This window comes from Polyodon spathula, chromosome 25, assembly GCF_017654505.1.
Source record: "Polyodon spathula isolate WHYD16114869_AA chromosome 25, ASM1765450v1, whole genome shotgun sequence".
NCBI classification, from domain to species: Eukaryota; Metazoa; Chordata; class Actinopteri; order Acipenseriformes; family Polyodontidae; genus Polyodon; species Polyodon spathula.
This window is the reverse complement of record NC_054558.1, coordinates 15219548-15242580: the sequence shown is the minus strand read 5'-3', so window position 1 is coordinate 15242580 and position 23033 is coordinate 15219548. Positions and strand designations below refer to the sequence as shown.

General features: G+C 38.2%; 1 protein-coding gene across 4 annotated transcripts in view; it reads right to left on the bottom strand.

Annotated features, from left to right (window-relative positions):
• LOC121299752 (tetratricopeptide repeat protein 28-like) overlaps positions 1-23033 on the bottom strand; it is a 394301-nt gene that overhangs the window by 133082 nt on the left and 238186 nt on the right. For all 4 annotated transcript variants that reach the window (XM_041227761.1, XM_041227758.1, XM_041227759.1 and 1 more), the window contains 2 exons: positions 6780-6927; positions 2040-2312 (listed from right to left, as the gene is read on the bottom strand). In XM_041227761.1, the coding sequence (XP_041083695.1) occupies positions 2040-2312; positions 6780-6927 (421 nt within the window). The remainder of the gene's footprint in view (positions 1-2039; positions 2313-6779; positions 6928-23033) is intronic.

Sequence of the window (23033 nt, the reverse complement as noted above, 5' to 3'; positions counted from 1 at the left end):
AAGTCTACTTAAATTAGTTTCTTAGGGCAGTATTTCCTACACACTTTATAGCTCCAATTTAGAAATATAGAACTTAGTTGTATGGTTATAATTTTGTAAAATTCAACATGTGTGTTACCTCTTTCAAAGAAAAGGCTACATTACAGACTGGAGTCAATACTCTGAAAATATGCCCTATTTAAAAAGCACCTGATAGTCCACTAGAAAAGTAACAGTTGACCTCTGAAACAGGTAGTCGACTAATCACATGCTTCAATTTCAAAGCAGCCGCAGCAGCATCACAAAAATGCTACTGATGTATTTAAAGAGTGTGCTGGTGGCACACTATCAATATTTTAATTGTATTTGAATTATTCTTATTATGTTATTATTATTATAATTGTGAACTGAGTGATTTCACATGGTCAGTGCAGTTGCAATCCATTAACATAAAAATGACATTTTAGAACAGTTAAAACAAAATTCTAAGCAGTTTTAAAATATAGCTCACAAGATATTATCAATTACATTACTTTTTTTAAAGTGGCAAATAGTTGGCGATTTGTACCTTGACTATTCAACTCAAATATGTACTTGTTCTTTCCAGCAGAATGACTACTTCTGCATTGGGCAATAGCTATTAAATATGTATTCAAGAAGAGCACTGTTGTTATAAATGGAATTGTATATTTAAAGGCTTCATTAGGAAGGCTATGATGATATTCGATCTGGCCTGTAATGAGACTCAGGGGTTTGCGTTGAATCAATGCTGCACATACACAGCACACTGCCTCCACTGTATAAGCCATTCAGTGGAAGAGGAAATATCACCGGTGCTAACCTTTAACACTGTCGTGAAAACAGCCTTCGTGAAGTGAATGTGTAGGATCCTGAGGAAGAAATTACTTCAAATTACACAGTGTTTTCAAATCACTAACAGGCCAGCAATTATAAACCAGCTGTTATGGTGTTTAAATCCTCACTTACATGTATACTTTAGGAAACGCCTGAACCTACCAGAAATAATTCCACTGTAAGCCACATGAAACTCAAGCTCAAACAATTCCTTTAAAAAAGCCTTTAAATGTCAAATCCTGGCTTCATAGCCTCTTCATAGAGTCATATTTTGAGATACTTTATGGTTTTTTAAAAAGATTATACCATCTGGTATTTTCTAGTAAACCAGTGAAGCCCGTTTACTCTGTCAATTCTTGTCCAGAAGGTATTTGAACCCCAGCTCTCAAACCAAAGCACAGTAAGAGAGTGTCAAATGAGATCCCAATACTCTATCGCTGCCAAGAAAATGGATTTGAGCATGGTAACATAATCTTAAACAGCAACTTGACTTGGGGATGAAATATCGCTCACAATTTATTTTAAGTGGCATGAATAAGTATTTAATTCATATGCAATTAGTCAAATTTAGTTACATGTTAATAAACAGTCAATAGAAAATGTCATGCATATGAAATATGCGCTCAAATGGCAGTTAAACATGGGTGGCACATCCATTGACTGTTAACATGGAACTTAACTTCACCAATAGTTAATTGCATATGAATTAAACATTTATGCCACTCAAAGTAAAGCGTTATCTTATGTATTCTTCTTGTTTAGATACACTGTATCATTTTTCGTTTCAAACATCACATACTGCTCACTTTTTAAAAAGTTTAAAGCAGCCCGGTGGCCTCAATAGAGCTCTCCAACATGTCTTACCTCTAAAAACGCCTGAGTGTAACCACTGACCTGTCGCCCTGCAAGCACTCTTCCTCTAGTCTATGCAAGAAATGCATACGTGAAAAATGAATCATATATACAATGTTGTACTTCCTATATGAACAGCAGCAGGTTAAGGGGGCAGGTCCTATTGAGGACACAAGGGTGCTTTAAGTGGTTTTTAAAATGTCACCAATATGGGATATCTGAAACAATACATGATAGAGAAAGCGATTCTAAACAAGAAGAGTGACTTAGTCTACCTTTCATTAAATAATACAATTAAACTAACAGAAAGTACAAGTCAGGCTCCAAAGGTGGCAAACCACCATTTATCTTACCTAAAGTCTTTGCTACTTCCAAGTCCTGCTGCATGTAGCCAGTGCTCTTCTCTGTGTTCCCCAGTGACCAGTACGCGCTGCTCAGGGCAGAGAAGACAGACCCACGCAGCTTCAGGCTGCAGGTCCCGATCTTGAGCGCCGCCTCCAGGACAACAACAGAAGCGCCATGATGGGCAGCTGTCAGGAGCTCCTGGCCAATCACAGACACCACCACGAAGGGGCTCTTGTCCAGCTTCATCTTCTGGAGCTGCTGGTACGTGGGCTCCAAAGAGTCTGTGATCAGGAGACAACAGAGACGGAGTCATGCTTCAGAAGAATGCAAGAACATCATGACATTTACGAACCAGAGGAGGCCATTCGGACCATCAATGCTTGTCCTTATAGCCGGCTGATCTCAAAATGGTTTTCAAGTTAAAGAATCGCAATGATTCGGCATCAACTGCAGGGCTAGGGAACCCATTCCATACACTCTGTGTGTGAAGTAGTGTTTTCTAGCCTCTGTCTAATCACCTCAATACAGAGTGTTAATTAGACTGTGCTCCCCATTAAAGGGATTCCTTTATTTGGTAGGTGTCTATGAAAAGTTCCTTAAAATACAATGTTTAGTGTTGGCATGTAGTTTCATCAAACTGGAGGGAGCTGCAAAACCTGAACAGCACAAAAAGAAAGTGACCTTACATTTCAAAACAATGTCAGCAAAACTGCACAAAGTTACATACAGTACAGCAGCTGCATAATTTAAATGTCAGAATGTATCACCTGTTCATGTTTTAGCTGTACCTTATTCACTACACTTAATGTGGCTTCAGAAAAGTTCTAAGTGTTTTAGTAGTAAAGTGAGGGTTTCTGTGTCGACTATTCCAATACGCATATTTCTGACAGCACCAAATTGAAGAATGTATTGGGCAAAAGATTAGAGTGCCATGGCCTGTTTTTTGAGTGATGGGCATCTACCAGTAAATAATCAATCTTAATCAATCAGATGCTTTGAGACAGGGGTGTCAAACTCCAGTCCTCAAGGGCTGCAGGGTCTTCTGGTTCCATTCCAACTTAAGCTCTCAAGTTATATAATTGATCTAATTATTTGTTGAATTTAACACATTTAATATTTTTCAAGGTCTTTTACCGTTGATGGTTTTAAAAATGCACTTGATTCAAGCACAATGCATTGTACATTGAGTTACATTGCAGTGAATGTAGTATGCAGTACTACATGCAGTAACCTTCAACACAGGTATTTTGGTGTGTCTGCCTTTAGGCTACAAAAGGCTTCCAACTGTGCCACAGTAAAGTATGCTGCACTGTTGCCCACTGTTGACTCAAACTGCAGTTAACCTTTACTCTTCAAACCTCCCGACATGCGTTCAAAATGTGTTAAATGGGTTCAACCCTAACACCCCTTCCACTTGCCCTTGGATGTAAAGTCTGGGTGGAATTGTCTACCCCTGTGAAACGCTATGCCCCATTTAGTTTAGGTTACAAGCCTTGGTTTGTGTTAAAATTGAAACTTGCCCATTTACAAAGCATTGTTCAGTCTCCCAAAGTATGGCTCAAGCCTACAAGGCACCTTGTTTGTGTAACTGTTCTTTGGAGGAGGAGGAGTTGAGAGACAAAGATGGAGGAGTCGTGAGGGAACGTCTGTGCTGTGTGTATTTGTATGCCTAAACAGCTTGTAATGGGGCTCTACAAGACACTTAAAATAACACCATAAATCAATTGGAAACACTTCAAACACATAACAGCACCCAGCTTCCTAAGCATGTACTAAACCAACCTTACAACGAGACAAGAGGCGTTCAAATACCAGGTAAAAACAAGAGAGCCCTCAAACCCGTGTTAAAGGTTGAGGCAGAGTTTGTATAATGAGCAGTTCAAATGTGTTACCAGTTTCTTCACAAGAATGAGGCTTGGTGGTGATAAATATAACACCTAACTTATGGCACCTCTTCCAGGGTGCTAAATGACTACTTGCTTCCCTGTGCGCCTGTGAAAATAATATTTACCAGGGAGAAAACTAAACTCAGGAGTCATTTCCTCTGTTATGTGGGTCAGCTCCAGTTGTTCAATTCACAAGTTAGTCATTTGGTTCAGAAATTTGTTTTCAATTTCAATTTTACACCCTGGACTGGAACTTGACAGACTTTTCAATTCATTTCATGAGCACAAATCTTCTTTTCTTCACACTTTTAGGCATGCCATCTAAAAAGTGTAGGTATCTATTGAAGTTCAGGAAGTAAATTGTATAATTATTTATTTTATTTCTCATTATCTTCAATATTGGCTAAATGTGTTTTTATTCTGTTATCAAAATGTAAAGCTGGGGGGCGCTGTGGCACAAGGAGGAGCTTGCCTGAGTGCCACTGAGTCAGAGGCTGAGCTCAGACTTTAAAAGTGCTGGGGAAGTTACTTTTAATAAGTAATCCTTTACAGTTACAAGTTATTTGAACAAAAATGTAACTAGTTACAAATAGTTACTTCTCAGCACGTTTACAATTTACAGAGATTTATTTTTTTTCAGTTTGGTCAGGCTAAAGCTCTAAAAAATTATTTGAAAATCCAGTTATGTGACTCTGTAGGGTCTGACTTGCACCACTGAAGCACTTTCTGATTTCCATTAACATTTAAAATGTTACTAAAAGTAGCTATGTTGTTTTTTCACACGTAATGCATTACCACATTTAGTTACTTGTCTAAAAAAAGGAACCATTACCATTACAAGTTACTGAAAGATGTAATACAATATAAATGTAATAATGTAATCTAAATGATCATGTTCCCTGTGTGGCATTGACATTTATACAGTAAGTGTTGAAATATAAGAGAACTAAATTAACACAAGTCATAAAAAGAGACTTTCAATTCCTGGGAGGTATTCCTAGGTTAACATGAAGTGTACTGCACTAAAACAAGCATGCTATCAACATACACCCGGCCACATCTGTAAAAACAAAAGCTACTGTATCAGAATCATCACTGTGACCTGCATCCACTGCAGGTGCACATACCAATTTGTCACAAACGGATGGACAATTACCTTCACATATCACCAAATTCTGATTCTCTCGGTAAACTGTCCTAATCAAGTTTCTTCAGGATAAGCGTTTCTCTCGGGGAGAAAAAAAAAAAAGTGTAACATGTGCACCTATGGAAGCTTCCACTATAACCCAGTCACAGAATTACAATTGATATGGTGCCAAAAAAATATACACCACACTGGTGGTGCCGCAAGCTAACCCCACTAGTATTTCTTACTTTCACCTCTAGAGGCCTGGGTTCAAGGTCTATTGATTTGATACAGATCCTTAATGAAGTATGTACCACCGTATCTATTAAATGTTTATAGCCTTCGTAGTTATATGGAATTTATGATCCTGCTGCTCATTATCCCTGCACTGAATATGAATCCTGGTTTTGCATTCATAATGCGTTCTGGATTCCTTATAGAGTAGGGCAGTTAAAGTGACTTGAAGAACAGCAATGGTGGGACAAAGGCATCAGTCACACACCAGGGCATTGTGACAGGTAGAGCTGACATGATGTTTCAAACATTTTCTCCACCATGCAGATCCATTTATTATATTGGTTACAACTACTGATTCATATTCTTTCAGCTAGTAACATGCTTTGGTCATGGCTGGGGTCAAATGACCAAGAAAGTGAAGCAGTAACAATCTCATCTTTAACCTTCCTTTAACCTCATCCAGTACAAGATTTTTGTTTTAAAATGAAAACGCAGTGTTGGAACATGTTTTTTTCTTTAAAAACCACAACTGCACATTTGAGACCTATGTAGGTAATGGAAATGCAAAATGGGTAAAATAATAATTTCGAAATCCTATCTAGCTTGTGTAGAAATGTTATACTTGCTGTCTTTCCCGTCTCAGTTTGACTCTGAATGGCTGGGGTTCGCGGTCAGTCATCTCAATGGTCCGTTATTACTGTAGTTTCACCTTGTTCTGACAGATTTCGTTGACTGAGGCAGTGCTAGAATGCAGCACCTGTCACTCAAAGCACCTACTTTGAAATTAGTGATTTAAGGTGTATGTAAGCTTTTGCTTTAGGGTATACAGTTACTAGTTTGATTTGAAAACGGGGCGCAAGAGAAAAACATTTAATGAGTATTGTGCACAATACCCTAATACACGCTTGTCTGCCTTGCCTTCCAGTGACTCTGAGTCCGGCTGTGATGAAGCAGGAGAGGGTTGGAGCTCAGACTCCAAATAATAAGTGCAAGTTAGTTCTGTTCAACTATTTAATGTTTTGTTCTGTGCGTGTTATTTTTATGCATAAATTTATGCTATAAAGGTATGTGTAATACACTTTTATATGCTGTGTTTACTACGGTTTATTTGAGACAGTTTTTTTAATGTATAGCTCAGCTGTGACCAAACGTTATTTGAATTAGAATGTTGGTAACCATGGTTTTGTTGCATGTTGAATATGAAAAGGGAATTTCGCTAAACGAGACCTTTTTCAGTGGCATAAAAAGTCTGTTTTTTGTTGTTTTTTTAAAAGCACAAGGGTCGATTTGAAATTGAATTGAAAAATAAAGATCGGAAAAAAACCCAGCAAAATTCTTTATAAAACAAACATCGATAGTAGCAAGCCTAATTATATTATACACTTTCACTTTCACTTTGAGTACAAAAATGAACTATAATGAATGTTTTTTTTTTAATTCATCTAGCTCTTGAGCACAAAAACTGAAATAACCCAGCTCTGGGTCCCCGTGCCGCCTACCTCGCAAAGGGGACTTCATGGCGGCCTCCACCATGCCAACCAACAGCTGCAGACTCTTGGGGTCCTGAGCCAGGCCCGAGGCAAACGCTGCCAGCGCATCTGCATGGCGCCCGAGGTACTGGAGGGCAACACCCTGTCGGAAATATGCCTGGAAACAAAGGGAGAAATCTCAATGTTAGTTATTTGTAAAGCTTAAGCTTAGCTATTGTTTGGAGTATTAATACAGACATAATACATTTGTTTTTGGCTTGTGAGCCAAATCCACACAGATTAATTAGTCAGGGTCTGTGCCAATAGTCAGATAGTCAGACCTTCCTCTTCAGCCCTATTTCCAATTAAGTATCTACAGGTTACCATACCCTCTGTGTACTCAGAAAATAAATATATGCTACTTAAAGCTGCAGCGCAGTAAATGCAAAGCCAATACTTCACTATTCTGATATCACAAAGTGACAATTCACTGCTCTGATGTCAGATCCATGAATTATTAACTTCAGTCAATTGAGCCAAAATAAGTTGATTAGTTCAGAACCAAATGCTCCATGCATCTACTCATAAACCTACTGTATCTAACCTAAACACAATTTAACTTAATGCCTAGCCCTAAAACCACTATTAGTTTACTAAATTGCTTGGAACATTATTCTCTATACAACACATGCTAGTCAAAGCGTGGATGCTCCCACATTTTGCACTGTAAGAATCGACACAATGCTGATAGCACAGTATGAGCTGTGTTGCATGCTTACAGGCAGTAAAACAGTCAGCACATGCTTATTAACATTCTGCTTAACGCATCTTTAACTGACTTTTTCCTTCCATCTATATTAAGGAAAAAAAAAATCTTTCCAATCTAGCTCAGTGGTTCTCCTAATGTCAAAAACAAACAAGGGAGCGGTTTTCATAGAATACCTCAATTCATTATTTTAAAATCACTGGAGCAGATTGCACATGCAGTACACATACAATACATGGCAAACTTTTATTTTTCTACAACACAACAGTTGCATTAGTAGTCTTGTAATAAAGGCCATTCACACATTTATAACAAATAATTGACTGATGCAATGTCCATCTGGCTGCCAAAGACAACAATTCTAATTTACACATTTTTTTTTTTTTAAAAGCAACACAAACCTTCATGTTGTTTTATGCTACAGAGCATACAGTTTTGAGCAGTTACCATATGTTACCAAGATCGTAAACCACATAACAGGTTAAACGAACAAAATCTTAAATTCCTGTGAAGTACAGAGATCAACTATAGATTCACAGGCTTGTTCTGGGTCTAAATTTACTGGGTCCCCCTCCAGTAAAACAAGACCATATTCTGACCTTTAAAGAGTACCAATCAATATTTACTGTATTACTTCTCAACAGCATTAGCAATTTTATACTTCTGTTTAAGATCTTTTTGTGTTTTACACTTTAGTGTTTCAGACCATGTTATATGAAAAGTACCGTATTCCTTCGAATTTAAGACACGCTTTTTTAACCATTTTTTGCTTCTCAAAAATAGCCTTAAATTTGAGTACAGTACAGTGATTAGTGAATTAAAATCGGCAACAAAAGACGTGACTATGCGAGTACACAAACAGCACTGTGACTGACTGCCAAGAAAAGACAATAAAGGCGTCAGCCCGAATACACAAGCAGCAACATGACTGACTGCTGGTAAAAAACAATCCAAGCTTCCTGAGGAATGCCAAGAGAAGCATTTACAATTTCAGCATTTCTAACAAACAGTACCAGCTTGGAGAGGTCGGAAATGCTGATCAGACCCCGTATTTTTCGACATGCCAAGCAATGTTCATCAATTCTGTTGTGGCTGCTGGGTTACATGTTGCCTGATGCCGTGGAGTGTTGTGTCATGCTTGCTCTTGCCAGGATGTGTGATGTCGTAAGTGAGTGGTGGTATGTGTATGACAGAGATGCCACATTAAGCATTATACAGAGCACAGCACAATAAACGAACTCTGTGGTTAATCAACAACACTGTTTCGTGTCAGTTTTGTACAACACAGCTGCGCATTGAGGTTGTATCTTTGTAAATGCACGTGTTTTTGATGTATTTTTTTCTTCCAATTGAGAGTGATAAATTTGTCTGCACCTTAAATTTGAGGGTGTCTTAAATTCAAAGGAATACGGTAATTGCTGCTTGACACCAGAAGTATCAGGATGCAGCCGTTTATCTATAGCATTGTATTAATGTTATATCCTGACAAAGTGAAGAACTAAAACATGCCCCTGCAGTCTCGTAGTAACAGGCGAAAAATCTACTTTTCTGATCTAAAAGAACTCTAAATGAGAGCACACAATTTACACAGTTTGATCTCAATAATAGAAAACTTACCAAAAATGAGCCAATAATCAAGGTACATTAACTATATATTCCTGAAACTGTTTTCAAATGAAATGCAACTAATCTGTAATTAGCATCTAATATAATTTTTCATTAGACCTTTCAAGCACCCCCCCCCCCCCCCCCCCAGTTGAGAAGAGATTAGGTAAAATCAGACATGGCAAAGAAAATTTATGAACGTGTATAATTTCCCTTCCATTAGGGCCAGCCTTGATAAAATTGGATTGGAATTGGATTGAGATCAAATTAATTTCATTAACCTTTGGTCTAACCGTGTTATTATTGAACCATGCAGGCCAGCGTATTGGCATACCCAGTTCAATATTAATTAGATTCCAACTGGTCTGAATCCAAACCAGAACAAAAATAAGCCAAGGGTGTAATGCCCCAGGGAGAAAGACATTTCAAACCACTTCTCTCCTTGATTAGATTGATTGTATGACTGCTCAAAAAAAAGCATAATTGTTCAGAAAGGAAGAATAAATGCAATGGTTTTAATTGACACATTCAGAGCCTGTTTAGAAGCTAGGCCACAAGACTGTTTAATATTCCACAGTGTTAGACTGACAGATTCCTCAATAGATTATAATAAAGTTCTATTAAAAAAGAATGATGTAAACTACATTGCATCACAATTGGATAAGTACATCCATTATAGCTCCATCACTGGGGATAAACATACCTTGTCATGTAAGAATTTTGTTTAAGAGAGGTTATTACTCTTTTAACAACCCACTGGAGCCTTAGCGGAAAATGTGACGATAGGACATCCAGAAATGTATGGTGTGAATTCCATTCACCTGCAGTAATATTCCATGTGGTGGTGTACCCATCATCATTTCACCTGACAAGAATCCTTTGTGATAAGATGAATATCTGAATTGACTTATTGGAGCCTCCATCTTGTTAAAGGAATGAAATACTGCAGCAGGGATCCAGCAGATATGTTTTTAGAACATACTTTCTCAACAGCAGCCTGTATTTACCTCCACAAGACACTGGGAAGCTGGTATTTATTCCTACTTACTGTCATGTGAAAACTGCTTCCAGCTATAAATGTGTCAGAAGAACTCAGAAACATTACTTCATATTTACGCTTCAACAATAGTGGCTATATCGTGGGGGTAGCTCAATAATATTTGTGCGCATGACTGTCCATAATTGTGTGTTTGTGTGTGTGCTGTATTGACAGCTTATGGACCACTCAACTTCTACAAGGCCTACCTAGAAAGAGCTTGCTGAGCTGAAACCTGTCCTTCTCAGACAGGTTGTGGCAGGGTGAAAGCAACAAAACACATGATTCAATGACTAAGCAGGCTCCAACCACAGGCATGTAAAAAGGGTGATCACGGGTGTTAGGTTAGATTAGTGGAGACGTAATGTTGGTGATAGAAGTATGTGTGTGCTTGCAGGGCAATGAACAAAATGCTGGAATTGGAGTCACAGACATGTGACCTCCTCTTTATGAAAGCAAGCAGATCAGCTCCACACAAAAGCCTACCTCAAGCCTTTAAATTCCCCTTATATTTATATATTGTTGTTCACAGTCCTGTATATCTGCAAGGGGAAACAGACAAAGACATCTAAAAGCCAACTGTTAGCGTTAACTTTTCAGCAGGTTTGGTTACCAACACTGACTGGCACCTGTCCTTGCTTGTAGTAGCTGTGGGACACAGACAGCATGCCATTCATTCCGATAGCAACTCACAATCCACACTTGTGCCACCAGTTAAAGAATCTTGTTAGCTAAGTGTATACAGATTTATAGCCAGCTGCTAGGCAACACTTTCTGCACTGTGTGGATCCTCTACTTTGGACGACCTTTTCCTCTTTCTTTGTAAATTTGTTATGGGTTTGGAGGACTGGCCTGTTCCTCCCACCATGACATTACAAACAATCTTCCAAGACTGTGGACGTCCATGACAATGCAGTGGTTGTGCACTGAAACAATGGTAGCACAAGGGCAGCTGCAATAGTGGCATCACTGTGTTGATCTTGTGCGCACAAATATGGATGGCCTTCATATGAAATAACTTAATCTCTAGGCTACATTTTGTATTAAATCAACAATGTTAATTATACCCACTCCCAAGGGTCTAGAGGAGTCTCTGATAACCCGTTGGAGAAGATTCAAGGTAGGTACAGTATTTAGTTAGAGTGGGGTAGATCCAGACAGACTTGGTCAGTACATTTTAAAATCTTACTCCCGACACTAAATACTTTACATGAGAAAAACAGCTAAAATATCAAAAAGATATTTGTTGGCGGAAAGACAAGGTTTATAGAACCCTACTCTAACTTCTGTATAGAACAGTACTGTATCACTTACTCAATAAAGCATTGCTCAAATAAAGGACACTCCACCATAGTTGATCCATGCTATTCTACCTTATAAAAGGTTGTAATATTATTATTATTATTATTATTATTACAATGTACAGTACACAATCTCAGTGGCATTCGACAAATGGCCCAGCCAGTCACATTAAAAGCACCAATCTTTCACAAACAATCAATTTGTAGCAGCAGGAGCCAAAGATAATTCAACACATGTTCCCCTGTGCTGCATGAAAATGCTTCGATGCTTGTCAGCTCAAGGGGGGGGGGGGGGGGGGGGGTGACTCGTTCACAATGTAATTATTTCCACATGGCTGGTGCAGTCACCTACCTAAAGCACTCACTAACCAAAGTAGCATTCTTTTCTATAATTATTTCAGTCACCTTAGGTCAGTATTGCAAAAGTGCAGGAACCTTGAAGGAATCTGTTTATTGGCAAATATTCAGATCATTAAAGAACCACATGGGTACAACATACATACAGTACAACAGGACAGTTTTAGCATGGAACTACTACAATTAGCACCCAATTAATCCATAGCTGCGGAGGATATTCGTAATAAAAATCTAACATCAGACTAAATACAATGAATCAGATATTTATCAGCAATAATTAAGAGAACTGGAACCGGAACTTTAAAACAACACAATGGATGCAACAAAACATGAAGCCACAATCCCCTGTAACTTAATGTACTGTTTGTCTTTTTAACTAAGTGTAAATGTATAGTTCTATACATTTTCTCTGTCTTGCACATCTATTCAATATATCAGACTTATATGTTCTGTTTTCAAAGAAAAACATGTTACGTTACGTTTTAATGAAATCTCTATTTGCATGCCTTGCTTTTAGGACCACTCCGTCAGTGGCTTCTTTCCCCTTGACTGACATGCTTTCAGCCAGTCACATGGCTCAGAAGACATTACTGGGGTGAACCAAGGAGGTAAAGCAATAACTTCCTGGAAAGCAAGGAAAGCAAACTGAGAACTTCTTTAACCTAGTGTAGTACCGGACGCCTGTCTTAAAATGAAAACACATGTTTACTATAACACATGTTTCTTTGCAAACGCACATTTGAGACCTATGAAGCTAATGGAAGTGCAACATTATTTTGGTAGACACAGAATTTGTTTTAATACCTGTATTGTAAAGAAGCATGTATACATTGCAAGTATAAATTCACATTAAATACAGGCATACGATGGCTCAGATTAAAACTAATCAAGCAGGCTAAACATGAACTTAAAAAAACCTTGAAGACAAACTACACTTCTCTGCAATCCTCCATACAGCGTATCATTACACTGATGATGCCCATGGATATATATAAAAAAAAAACTTCAAGGAACTTCTTAATATTCTGTATAGACATGAGCTTAATCTTTCACTTTTAAATTGACAATCTTATAAGTACAACAAGGCCACAATTTCAGGTTGGTTACTGTGGTAACCCTCTCAGGCACCAGCAAGCTCTCTAAATGTCCTCACTACACAGTAAAGGGGCAATGTGGTTGCACAGGCCGATTGAAAATGCCAGTGTGACCGCATTCTGCATTACAGGACTGTCATTCCACATTGTCCATCAGATATCAACTGCAGCTGTGGTTTTGGAACCTCAATGATGCAAGAACAATGGAGGCTCATTTCAACCCTTATCTGGTGAGTGGGAAGCAACACAGACACGGAAGCATTGCATGTATATAGTTGCAAAGAAACAGCATTCAATTAATAGCTGTACTATACTGTAGTATACAAAACCCATAATGACTGGAAAAGTCTGTTCCAGTCTCAAACACTCAGAGCTTCATTGATTCTCTACATTACATCTCTGAGAAACTGGGAGGCACACTGGCAGGTACAGAATGTATTTTTATTTTATTTTATTTTTTTTTATAATTTTTTTAAGATTTGGTCATGAAATAAAGAGACCTTGGTGCTGGCCACAGTCAGGCATAGTGCCTGGTGTCACAGGAAATAGGTCGACCGGGAAATAAGTTGACATCATCTATACTGTGCACGCGCAAATTTCTGAATTTAATGGGAGGGTTTACCTCTAAATTCAGCCAGTCACTGATTATCTTTTTTTGTTAGTGGAACAGATTATTTTAGTACATTACTAAAGGTAGAGTTTAGTTTTACTTTTCCATTGCATCAGCTTCTTTGCAAATTGAGCACAACCAAGTAGTGTGTGTAAACAGAACCATTTAGTTCTTCAGCTGGTGTATAAGTTTACAAATATTTATAAATGTGAAAGCACTTGGCGAGGGTGGCAATTGTAAAATAACAGATATCAAAATGGAGTACAGTCAGTGGCACTTTATCGGGACACCTCGGAAGAAGTAAAAATATCCCGGATAAGCGGCTGTCCCAATTAAACGAGAGGCATTTGAGGCGACATTAGTCACACTTTTTTGTTTCTAAATGAAAAGAAAAATAATAAAATCACACTATGATTAAATGTTAAATATATCCCATTTAAGCAGAAATCCTGATTATCAGGATCCCGACTAGGTGGGGCAGAATGAATCACTTTTAAAATGAACGGCATTTCTTTTTGTTTACGACACTATGTGACATTGAAGCATGTTTTAAGCTGACCAAACTCTTTCTGAATCCAGACACTTAAAGACGTCAATACAGTATATAAAAGACAGATGGATCAAGCTGTGACAGGCAGGACAGTGAATGAGGCAAGCTGGAATGATGGATAGAGCCAAAGCAAGAGAAAGTGAGGGCACATTCAATAGAAAGAACTGCAGACAGTTCAGCAACCAAAAATTTCTGCTTTAACTGCAGTGTTCAAATCCCCACCTGGGACTCAGCACTTTTAATCTAATCATTAATACACAACTGCTATCCTGGTCCTGTAGGGCCATCCTATTACAAGTTTAATCAGTATAATGATACAAATGACCTGGCTGAATTAAACCATTTAGAACAAGAAATAAGAAAGACCTGGAGTGTACAGGTTAGCTTTTCTACCCCTGTACTAGATTGCACTAGTTAGGCCTACACATTTTTAGACAAAGCTGAAAAACAAGGGAATCTATAGTCACCACATGAACCAAGAAGACATTGTGGCCCTGGAGATAGTTCAACGAAGAGCAACCACACAGCCTACAGGGTACACAGTTTTAAATAAAGTGGAGATATATTTAGGACAGAAGGTAAGACACACTTCTTCACACACAGAGTGGTGAGGGTATGAAAAGGGTTAGCTAGTCATATTGTTGATGTTGAATCATTGTAGGCAAAGATCATTGCGATAACCTTTAGGCCCAACTTAAAGTTTTGTTTCAAATCTGAGTTATGATCCTTCCAGTTCGATGGACTAACCTACTAGGACATAAGTAAATTAGATGTGACTTTATCATTAATCTGGTGTTGAAATATCTATACAACCACAACTTGAAATACACCACATGCAATTATATATATATATATATATATTATATATATATATATAGATTATATATATATATATATATACCATTATACTACCACAGCTTGTATGGATATGATATACAATACCTATACTACCGCAGCTTGTAATACACCACAGCTTGCAATATCTATACTACCGCAGCTTGAATACACCATAGCCTGCAATATATATATATATATATACTACCACAGCTGGCATAACTAAAATTGGAAAATCAAACATATACCAGTGCATGTGAGTCTCCTTGGTGTGTCTAACAATATGCAAAACACCAGGGAAGGTCTTATTTCAATGAATATGGTACTCAAATTCAACCCATTTTATATTAATTGGTATAAAACATGCTTCAGGCTTTAAAAATATGTTTTTGTACTAGACGACATATGCTTTAAACAAGTTAGCATCTTCCATTGTGATAACGGCCTCTTGGCTGAAATCTGTGAGGTTCATAAGCATTATTTTTGATTTCCCAAACTGCCGATGCTGCTTTGAAAACCTCAGAACAGTAGTGTGGCCATGTGGTTGGTGGTTCCAACAAATAAGTTATTTTAGTTCTACTCAAATGTTATTTCAGAATAGCCAGATGTTCTGTCAGTGCTCTACAGCCTTACAATAACCAATACTTGGGCAACAAGCTAACCATGAACAGAATCTGAGTATAGTGCTCTGTCTTTTGCAGCTACTCGACGCAGACAACCAGGCATAACAGATCTTTTCATGGGCAACTCTGTGCAAGCAAAATGCTAAAAGAAACAGTTTATAAACAGGACTGCTTCCTCTGTGTTGGGGCCTCATTAATTCAGATTATTATTCTTCAATTGACTTCCAAGGTCAAATGCAACAGCCAGGGATTTCTTGCCTTTGTATGGCTCTTTGAGATCTGTTTTTGTTTCTGCAGGAAGTTTTTGAATGGAATTAGTTATCAGGGCTTGGGATTTGCTGCCGTGCTAAAAGAGAAGGTCGCCAGCTATTAATCTAATTGAAAAGCATATGTCTCATCTTTGAACAGCAATTCAATGACAGTCCAAAGTCCAAAAAAGGCTGTGATTTCATGCTAAGCATCCAGAACTTTCAACATTCATTCGTAAATTCCCCCAGAAATGGTGCTGTAATACATGGACTTAGAAGGCCATGCCAGGAAGGTAAGAGTCTGAAATAGGCAAGGACATTACTATAGAGACAAGGCCAGCTACTAAGGTAATGCCCGAGAGCCAGGGTATTATTGAAGTGAGAAACTGATAAACAGTGGATTTATTGTTATTCTGCCCATTTTCCAACCTCTATGTTTATTTGCCTTTACTTTCCTTCCATTTCGCTTTTTTAAATCTAGACGTTCAATCAGAAGGTTCTGCAGCCAACTCCTGTGTGGTCGTGCCCTGCTATGATTGGTGGATGACCAAGTTTCAAATAAGTTAATATGCCCGGTTGCTACTATACCTTATAACTAACTTTTCTCTACTCACTGAAACTAATCTACAGGCTGCGATTATTAGGGCCGTAAGGATTGTTTACGTGCTATATTGTATTGTAATTGAGGTTTGTATAGTGATAACAACATAGCTCACTGTAGTTCACAGAGAGTGTTTTATAATTTTATGATAATTTGATCATATAATGCATTATAGTAGGACCGTCATATGTATTGTGATACTGATACGTATCGTGACACTAGTGTATCGCTACATACACAGTGACTTTCAGATCATTTATTTACTACTGTGTATCAGATACATAAATGTTTTATTTTAAATTACATCAGGAAGCTGACTGCAGACATTTGAGGTCAATTAACTCGTTCACAGACTCACATCATTGCCAGCAAGCTTCAAAGAAAATACACACTGCCCTAATAGCTCAAACGACTGAAAGAAACCATAGCAAAATCCAAGAAACCTGGCATTGTTCGCACCTTTTGGCAAAATCATTACAAACTACAAATCAAATCGGATGTAAGCCTTTTTCCATGGTGCACAAAGGTCATACACCATTAGGCATAATCAATAAAGTGTATTAGTCATCCTAGCTCCTAGGTTTGTAAGAAGAACAGTTGCTACAGTAGACATAATCATTAAGACGGATACAGCGTAGATATATTTCAATAGAAAGGTCGTGGGTATATGAACAGAGGTATAGCAACAGGCTATTCAGGAGGGAACCACAGTGGGTGCTTGAAGATTATGTTGTCATTTAAAGACCATAATAGCCCAGAAACTGAAGGCCATCAGAAGGGACTGCTCACCGTTCTTTTATAATTGTCCCTTGGTGACCCAATTATAAAAAATAACAATATTCCCATTTCAGACAGTGACTTCTATGAGATTTGACATGAAACCAAAGTGATTTTTATAAGCCAATACATTTACCTTTGCTTTGTCGACATGTTGTTCAGATCGCAGCAATATATGTTTCAACATAATTGATATTATTATTCACACATCATAGGTAAATCAAACTAGGGAATTACTTTTTTTTACAACTTTTACTCAGGAATATTAGCCAGGAGAAAGGTCTTTTTTTTTTTTTTTTTTAAACGTCACAGTGTATCCAGATCATGCAGGACAGAGCTTGACCCTGATTGACACACTGCGATCCTTATAGGAGAAATTATTCTTAACCTGTTGAACTCTCCCGAGTACATGCTGAGAAATGTACTGTATTCTACTCTCCAGTGGATTTAAGACCCATAATATGAGAGTAAAGATTTCAAAAGAGATGACGATATGTTTAAAAATGTAATGCTCCAATACGGAAAACACAGGACACAACAGGTGTAAAAGGCATAGCTTACTACCCCCCATTTGCTTTGCCCCATAGCTTTTCTCTAATTTGCAGATTTGTAGGAATTAAGGGAGATGAACAAAAATGTGACTCAAAGGGAACGTCATGTGACTTACATGATTCCTATGGCAATTTCATATAAAGAAAGTTACGAAAAGGACATTTTTTGAGGTTTGTGAGACATTGTGCTTAGATCAGTTTCCCTTTACATATGTTAACAGATCACAAAGAAAAGCTAGGCTATAAGAATGTTGCATAGGGAAAGCTCTATATCCACAAGTGACCAAGGACAAAGGCCTGTGGGTTGTCTTACTGTATGCCATTGCTGCTGGAGAGAAATGCTGAGGTAAAGCCGTGTGAAAGACAGTTTAGGAGCAGGGGGCTTGGTGCCAGGGCTCTCAGTTTACCCTAGCTTGCAGATACAGCAGCTTTGCCTTATAAGGAACTCTGACCTGAAACATCAGATGCTGTAATGATTAAAAAAAACAAACAAAAAAAAAAAAAAACGTTGAGCAGCACTCAACAGGAGGAGGGCGAACATTAATCAAGCCTGCGTTAATTACTAATTACTACATTAATTGGCACCAAAGTGCAGGCTAGCATTGTTATTCGTCAAAAGGTACAATTAATGCAGTTCCCAAAGTAAATGTACTCCACATTCATTCACTCAGCGGGTTCTCTGTATCCTTGTTAATGACTCTGAGCATTCAGCAAGCTGACTATGGCAATAAAAAACGTACAGAATCTGTGATCAGGTCCCCTTAATCATTACTGTACACTAAAACATAATTGTGTATATATAGGTCTCATGCGTTCAGTTCTAAAAGAAGCAAGTTACAGCAAGCATATTGTCATTTTGTAAACAAATTATACCTGTACTATATTTAGGTTAAAGAAAGCTCTCCATTTGCATGCCTTACCGTCATGCAGTCCGTTACATTAGCATTTCCAGGTCGTTTCACATCAGCAGGTCAAAGGATGCTGCTGACTGCAAAGCATGCCAGTCACTAGAAAATTAATTGGTTAACAACAGTAAAGAGCTTTCCTTCATGGGTCCTGTATGTATACCCGTATGATACCTGTATGTTACATCTTTTAAAATGAATACATATTTGCTAAACATGTGCTTCTATAGAAAACTGCAAATGTGAGACCTGCACAGCGAAGCGCAACATTTGTAAGATTTATGCGATGATTTCATCTGCTGTAACCCTTTTAAATACCAGTCTAGCACTTGGTGCAAACAAAAATGGCATTCACCTTCTAAGGTTGAGAGTCGATGTGGGGAGGAGTTTGGTCAGGTCCTATAGCCGTTATTAGGGTAGGTAAATCTCAAATTGCACTGAACTAACTGAACCATAAAGAACAGAGACAGAGGCTGATTAAAACGGTGCACTACGGTAATTAACCTTCCTTCTTGAACAGCTATCGAAGGCCCGGGACCTTGGGATTTTTATAAAAGCAATTGTAGAAGCCAGAAAAACAAAAGTTGTCGTTTCTTCTCCAGCTCCTTCCAAGCTTTAGGTTATTGTAGCTCCACCCCAGGATCGCTGGAATGCAGCAATACAGATCCAAACCGTGATTACAAGAGAAATGCACTTTAATTCAGAACACTTGTGTGCTGCCCGGTAGGTCTACAAATACTCGAATCAGTTCTCACATATTGTACTGCAGTGCTAATTAAAGATCTGACTTCAGATCCAAAACTTTCTGTTTCAAAGTCCTTTGGCAGTGTGCAAACCAGAGAATGTGTCTCAATCTCAACAAACAACTTAAAACAAACTCGGCACACCAAGTGGGGAGAAAGCTGACATCACACACTAGACAACCCTTTCCTTGAAGGTTTCTTTCTGCATTTTGAAAAAGGCTGCCATCAAATGGAAACAATACAAGCACTGTACTATCCCACAGACTAACCAGAGCTATTGGCCATACTGTATTTGACAACTGAAGCTCATACAAGGTCTAAGGGCTGGTTCACACTGGGCATACGATTCATACAAACGCTACGAACGCATTACCTTGCATTCAAATCACAGGCGCTGCGGCCGAGTTGGTAGATTTCAACTTCTTAGCGTCAAGTTGGTGATGTCACTCGCGTTCAACCAATCACATGCCTTTCTCTTTCTGAGATCAGCAGCAATAGGCCGAATTGAAATTCAGTGTTCTTTAAAATCCCCAACAGCTGTAAAATATCCGTATCGATGACAACACCTTTCAAAAGGCCAGTTTCACACCAATACTCATGACTCCAGGTACTGTATATATCTGCAGTCATTTATATAGTGTAGTGCCAAGAGATTCAATAACTAACATGCCATTCCATTACATCTAATACACAGTGGAAGGATTTTATTTGACCAGTATTTCCTGATCTCAGAATTATTCTCCATGCAGCACATTCCTGGGAAATAAAACGCTTGTCTCAGCAAAACCGCTGCTGAAAAGCCTTGAAACAGCTGAGAACACCTTGAGGCCGAGCCTGCCACTGTCTTTCAGCGGGGCAGGTTTGTTTTGCTCTGGTACCATGGAGAATTGAATCTTTCAGGGTGCTGTAAAATGAACACGCAAAATGTATTTGTCTTCAATATGTCACTTCCTGACTGGATAGTAGTTATTCTTGTTGTACTTGGGCTAAGCTAGGACTAAGCATGGATCTACAGGGGTTATAGTTAATAACGCAATGTCATACATCCTACTGCTGTGCACTTCAATTTACTAGGTCACAGATGTGCAGTTTTGAACTTGTATTTTCATGGTATTAAATTAATTTGGAATTGTACTAGGTTTTACTTTCAGGTAGGCTATTAAACTACCTAGACCTTCTTTACAGCCATTAACCAACCAGCTGCTTCCCCCAATGACTGGCATGCTTTAAAGCCGGAGACACTGCTGAATGACCTAGGAAGTGCAAGTATAACCGACTGCCTGAAAGTAGACTGCAGACTAGTGCTATGCCAGATATCACTTTTCAAAATGAAAACACGTTTGCTTTACAAGTGCTTCATTCAAAACCTACATCATGAATGGAAATGTACGACAGATAGGGTTAAAGTAATTATTTCCATAGCCAGAATCACTTAACAGCTCACATATGTCTTTGCTAGTGATGCTTTTGAATTTCAGACTCCCTCTGTTTTCACTGTGACTCGGGTGAAGCATATTTTGATGCCCTTCCTGCTCACTTCCTGTGAGTCACTCTCTGTGCTGCTCAAAGGAAACTAGAGTGTGGGGTCAGATGAGGTCTGTAACACAGAAAGTGAAGAGGAAAACAAGACCTTCCGATTACCTCTCACAGTTTTGTGGAAAGATAAACTATATCGGCATGTAGATAAAATCTGGACTACACAAACCCACTGACTTATGTTGCTATGGCCCTGACCCAGTACAACACACGCTACAATAAAACAGCTTCATCAATGGTTAACATTTCTACAGTGCCCATTCAAGAAAAGTAGGTTCACTCTGTCCAATTGCTAACAGTACAATGTAGTTCAATGATGTTCCATTGTTGCCTTTTCAGTTGTAGATGCAAGAGCCATTTTAAAATGCATTGGTGAAAGCCAAAAGCCTCTTATTTGACTTTTATATGAAGACCAACTTTTGGTACTCTGTTCTCAAATCTCAGGCTTGTCTTGTATCATAAATTTTACATTTATAGGTCGATTTTGAAAGCTTTTTTTTTTTTTTTTTTTTTTTTTACTTTAGTGAATAAATTACACCTCTTTTTGCAAATGGAAAGCAATGTCTGTTTACATAGTATACCATTGTAACAAAACTTGAATTAAACACCTCAGTGTATTCCTTTAAGTGTCCTCAGAGCTGTTTCCTGTTCACCAAAGGGCCTGAAGCTGTGTCATTGTGCCTCATCTTTCAAGAGCTCCATATTTACAAGCACAGAAAATAAAAGTGTTCGGCCAACTGAAGCAGGAACGCCACAGCGCTGCTGGTATGATGTGTTGAGGACTGCAGCTACGTTTGTCAGGTAACCTGCTGCGTGACTATACCACAGAAAAAAAAAAAAACTTAATTAAAACTCCCATGTTAACATCATAAAGGCCATCCATTCAATAAAAACGTTCATTCTCATGAATATTAATATGAGCTACAGTAGCAAGCTAATCAAACACTATTAATCTATTTGTAGTTCTGTTTTCAAAGCCAGTTAATTTCAACATACAGCCTGGTGACTGTCACTTTATCACCGCTCACCAGTTGTTACAAACTGAATTATTCCATACAAGCGGAAGTAGATTTCTCTCTATGGAATATGCAAATGAAGGCTCAAAGATAACCTGAAATGGAGAACAGTAAGAAGCAGCACATTGTGTTGCATTCCAAACAAAAGGAGTTAAATGCTTTGATCACACATACAGTAAGAACATAAGAAAATTATGTATGTGGCCCATTCCGCTCATCAATGCTTGTTCATTTCCTATTGGCCGATTAATCTTTGCCGAGTCAGATTTAAAGGCTCCCAATGACTCAGCATTGGCAAAGTGACTTGGTAACTCATTCCATACCCTCAAAAAGAGCCTAAGTCTTTTAATCACGTTTAATCCTAAGACTAATATTTTATAACTACCGGGAGCACATCGCAGCCAGCCATTGCCCTTCACCACTGCTCCAGGTCTGTATCATTAGCAAGGCCCAGTTTACAAAACTCAATCTACAGTGCACTGTGAGATCAATGTTCAAGGTTTAATTGCTTAAACAGAGAGGTCTAGTTTTGTTTTGCTCCTAGAGGATCCCAGCACTGAAATATTTAAAGCAAAGGATCATTATTTGAAATAAAATATTAATGTTAAAACTTTCTAGTGGCCGGTAAACAGGTCTTTCAATTGCAGATGGGGCGTCATCTTGTAAAAGCTATTCTTCAGCTCAGCTACCGCTAACAGGCACTCTGTCCTGTTTTATTAAATAATGATGGTAATAAAGCAATACTAAAACTCATCTGCAGAGATACTCACAGTGGCACCACAAAATGTTTAACACAGTTACTGTTAGTATTAATATGCATAGTACTATATTAATTGTGTAAATAACAATAATAATAGAACATATATATATATATCTTGTAACATAATTTACCAACTGTAGGCAAATAGTACTGTGTGTTAAATTAAATGGGGAGAAAAACCCTTTTTAACATTAGTATGTTACAATAAATAGACTGTGAAGAACTTCGCTTGAAAAGTCATGTTGTTGGACTGAACATCTTCCACAGTCATAAGAACGAGAGGAGACCATTCAGCCCATCTACTCGTCCAGCTCTTAGTAGCTGATTGATCTCAAAACCTAAAGAATTCAAGTAATTCTGCCTCAACAACA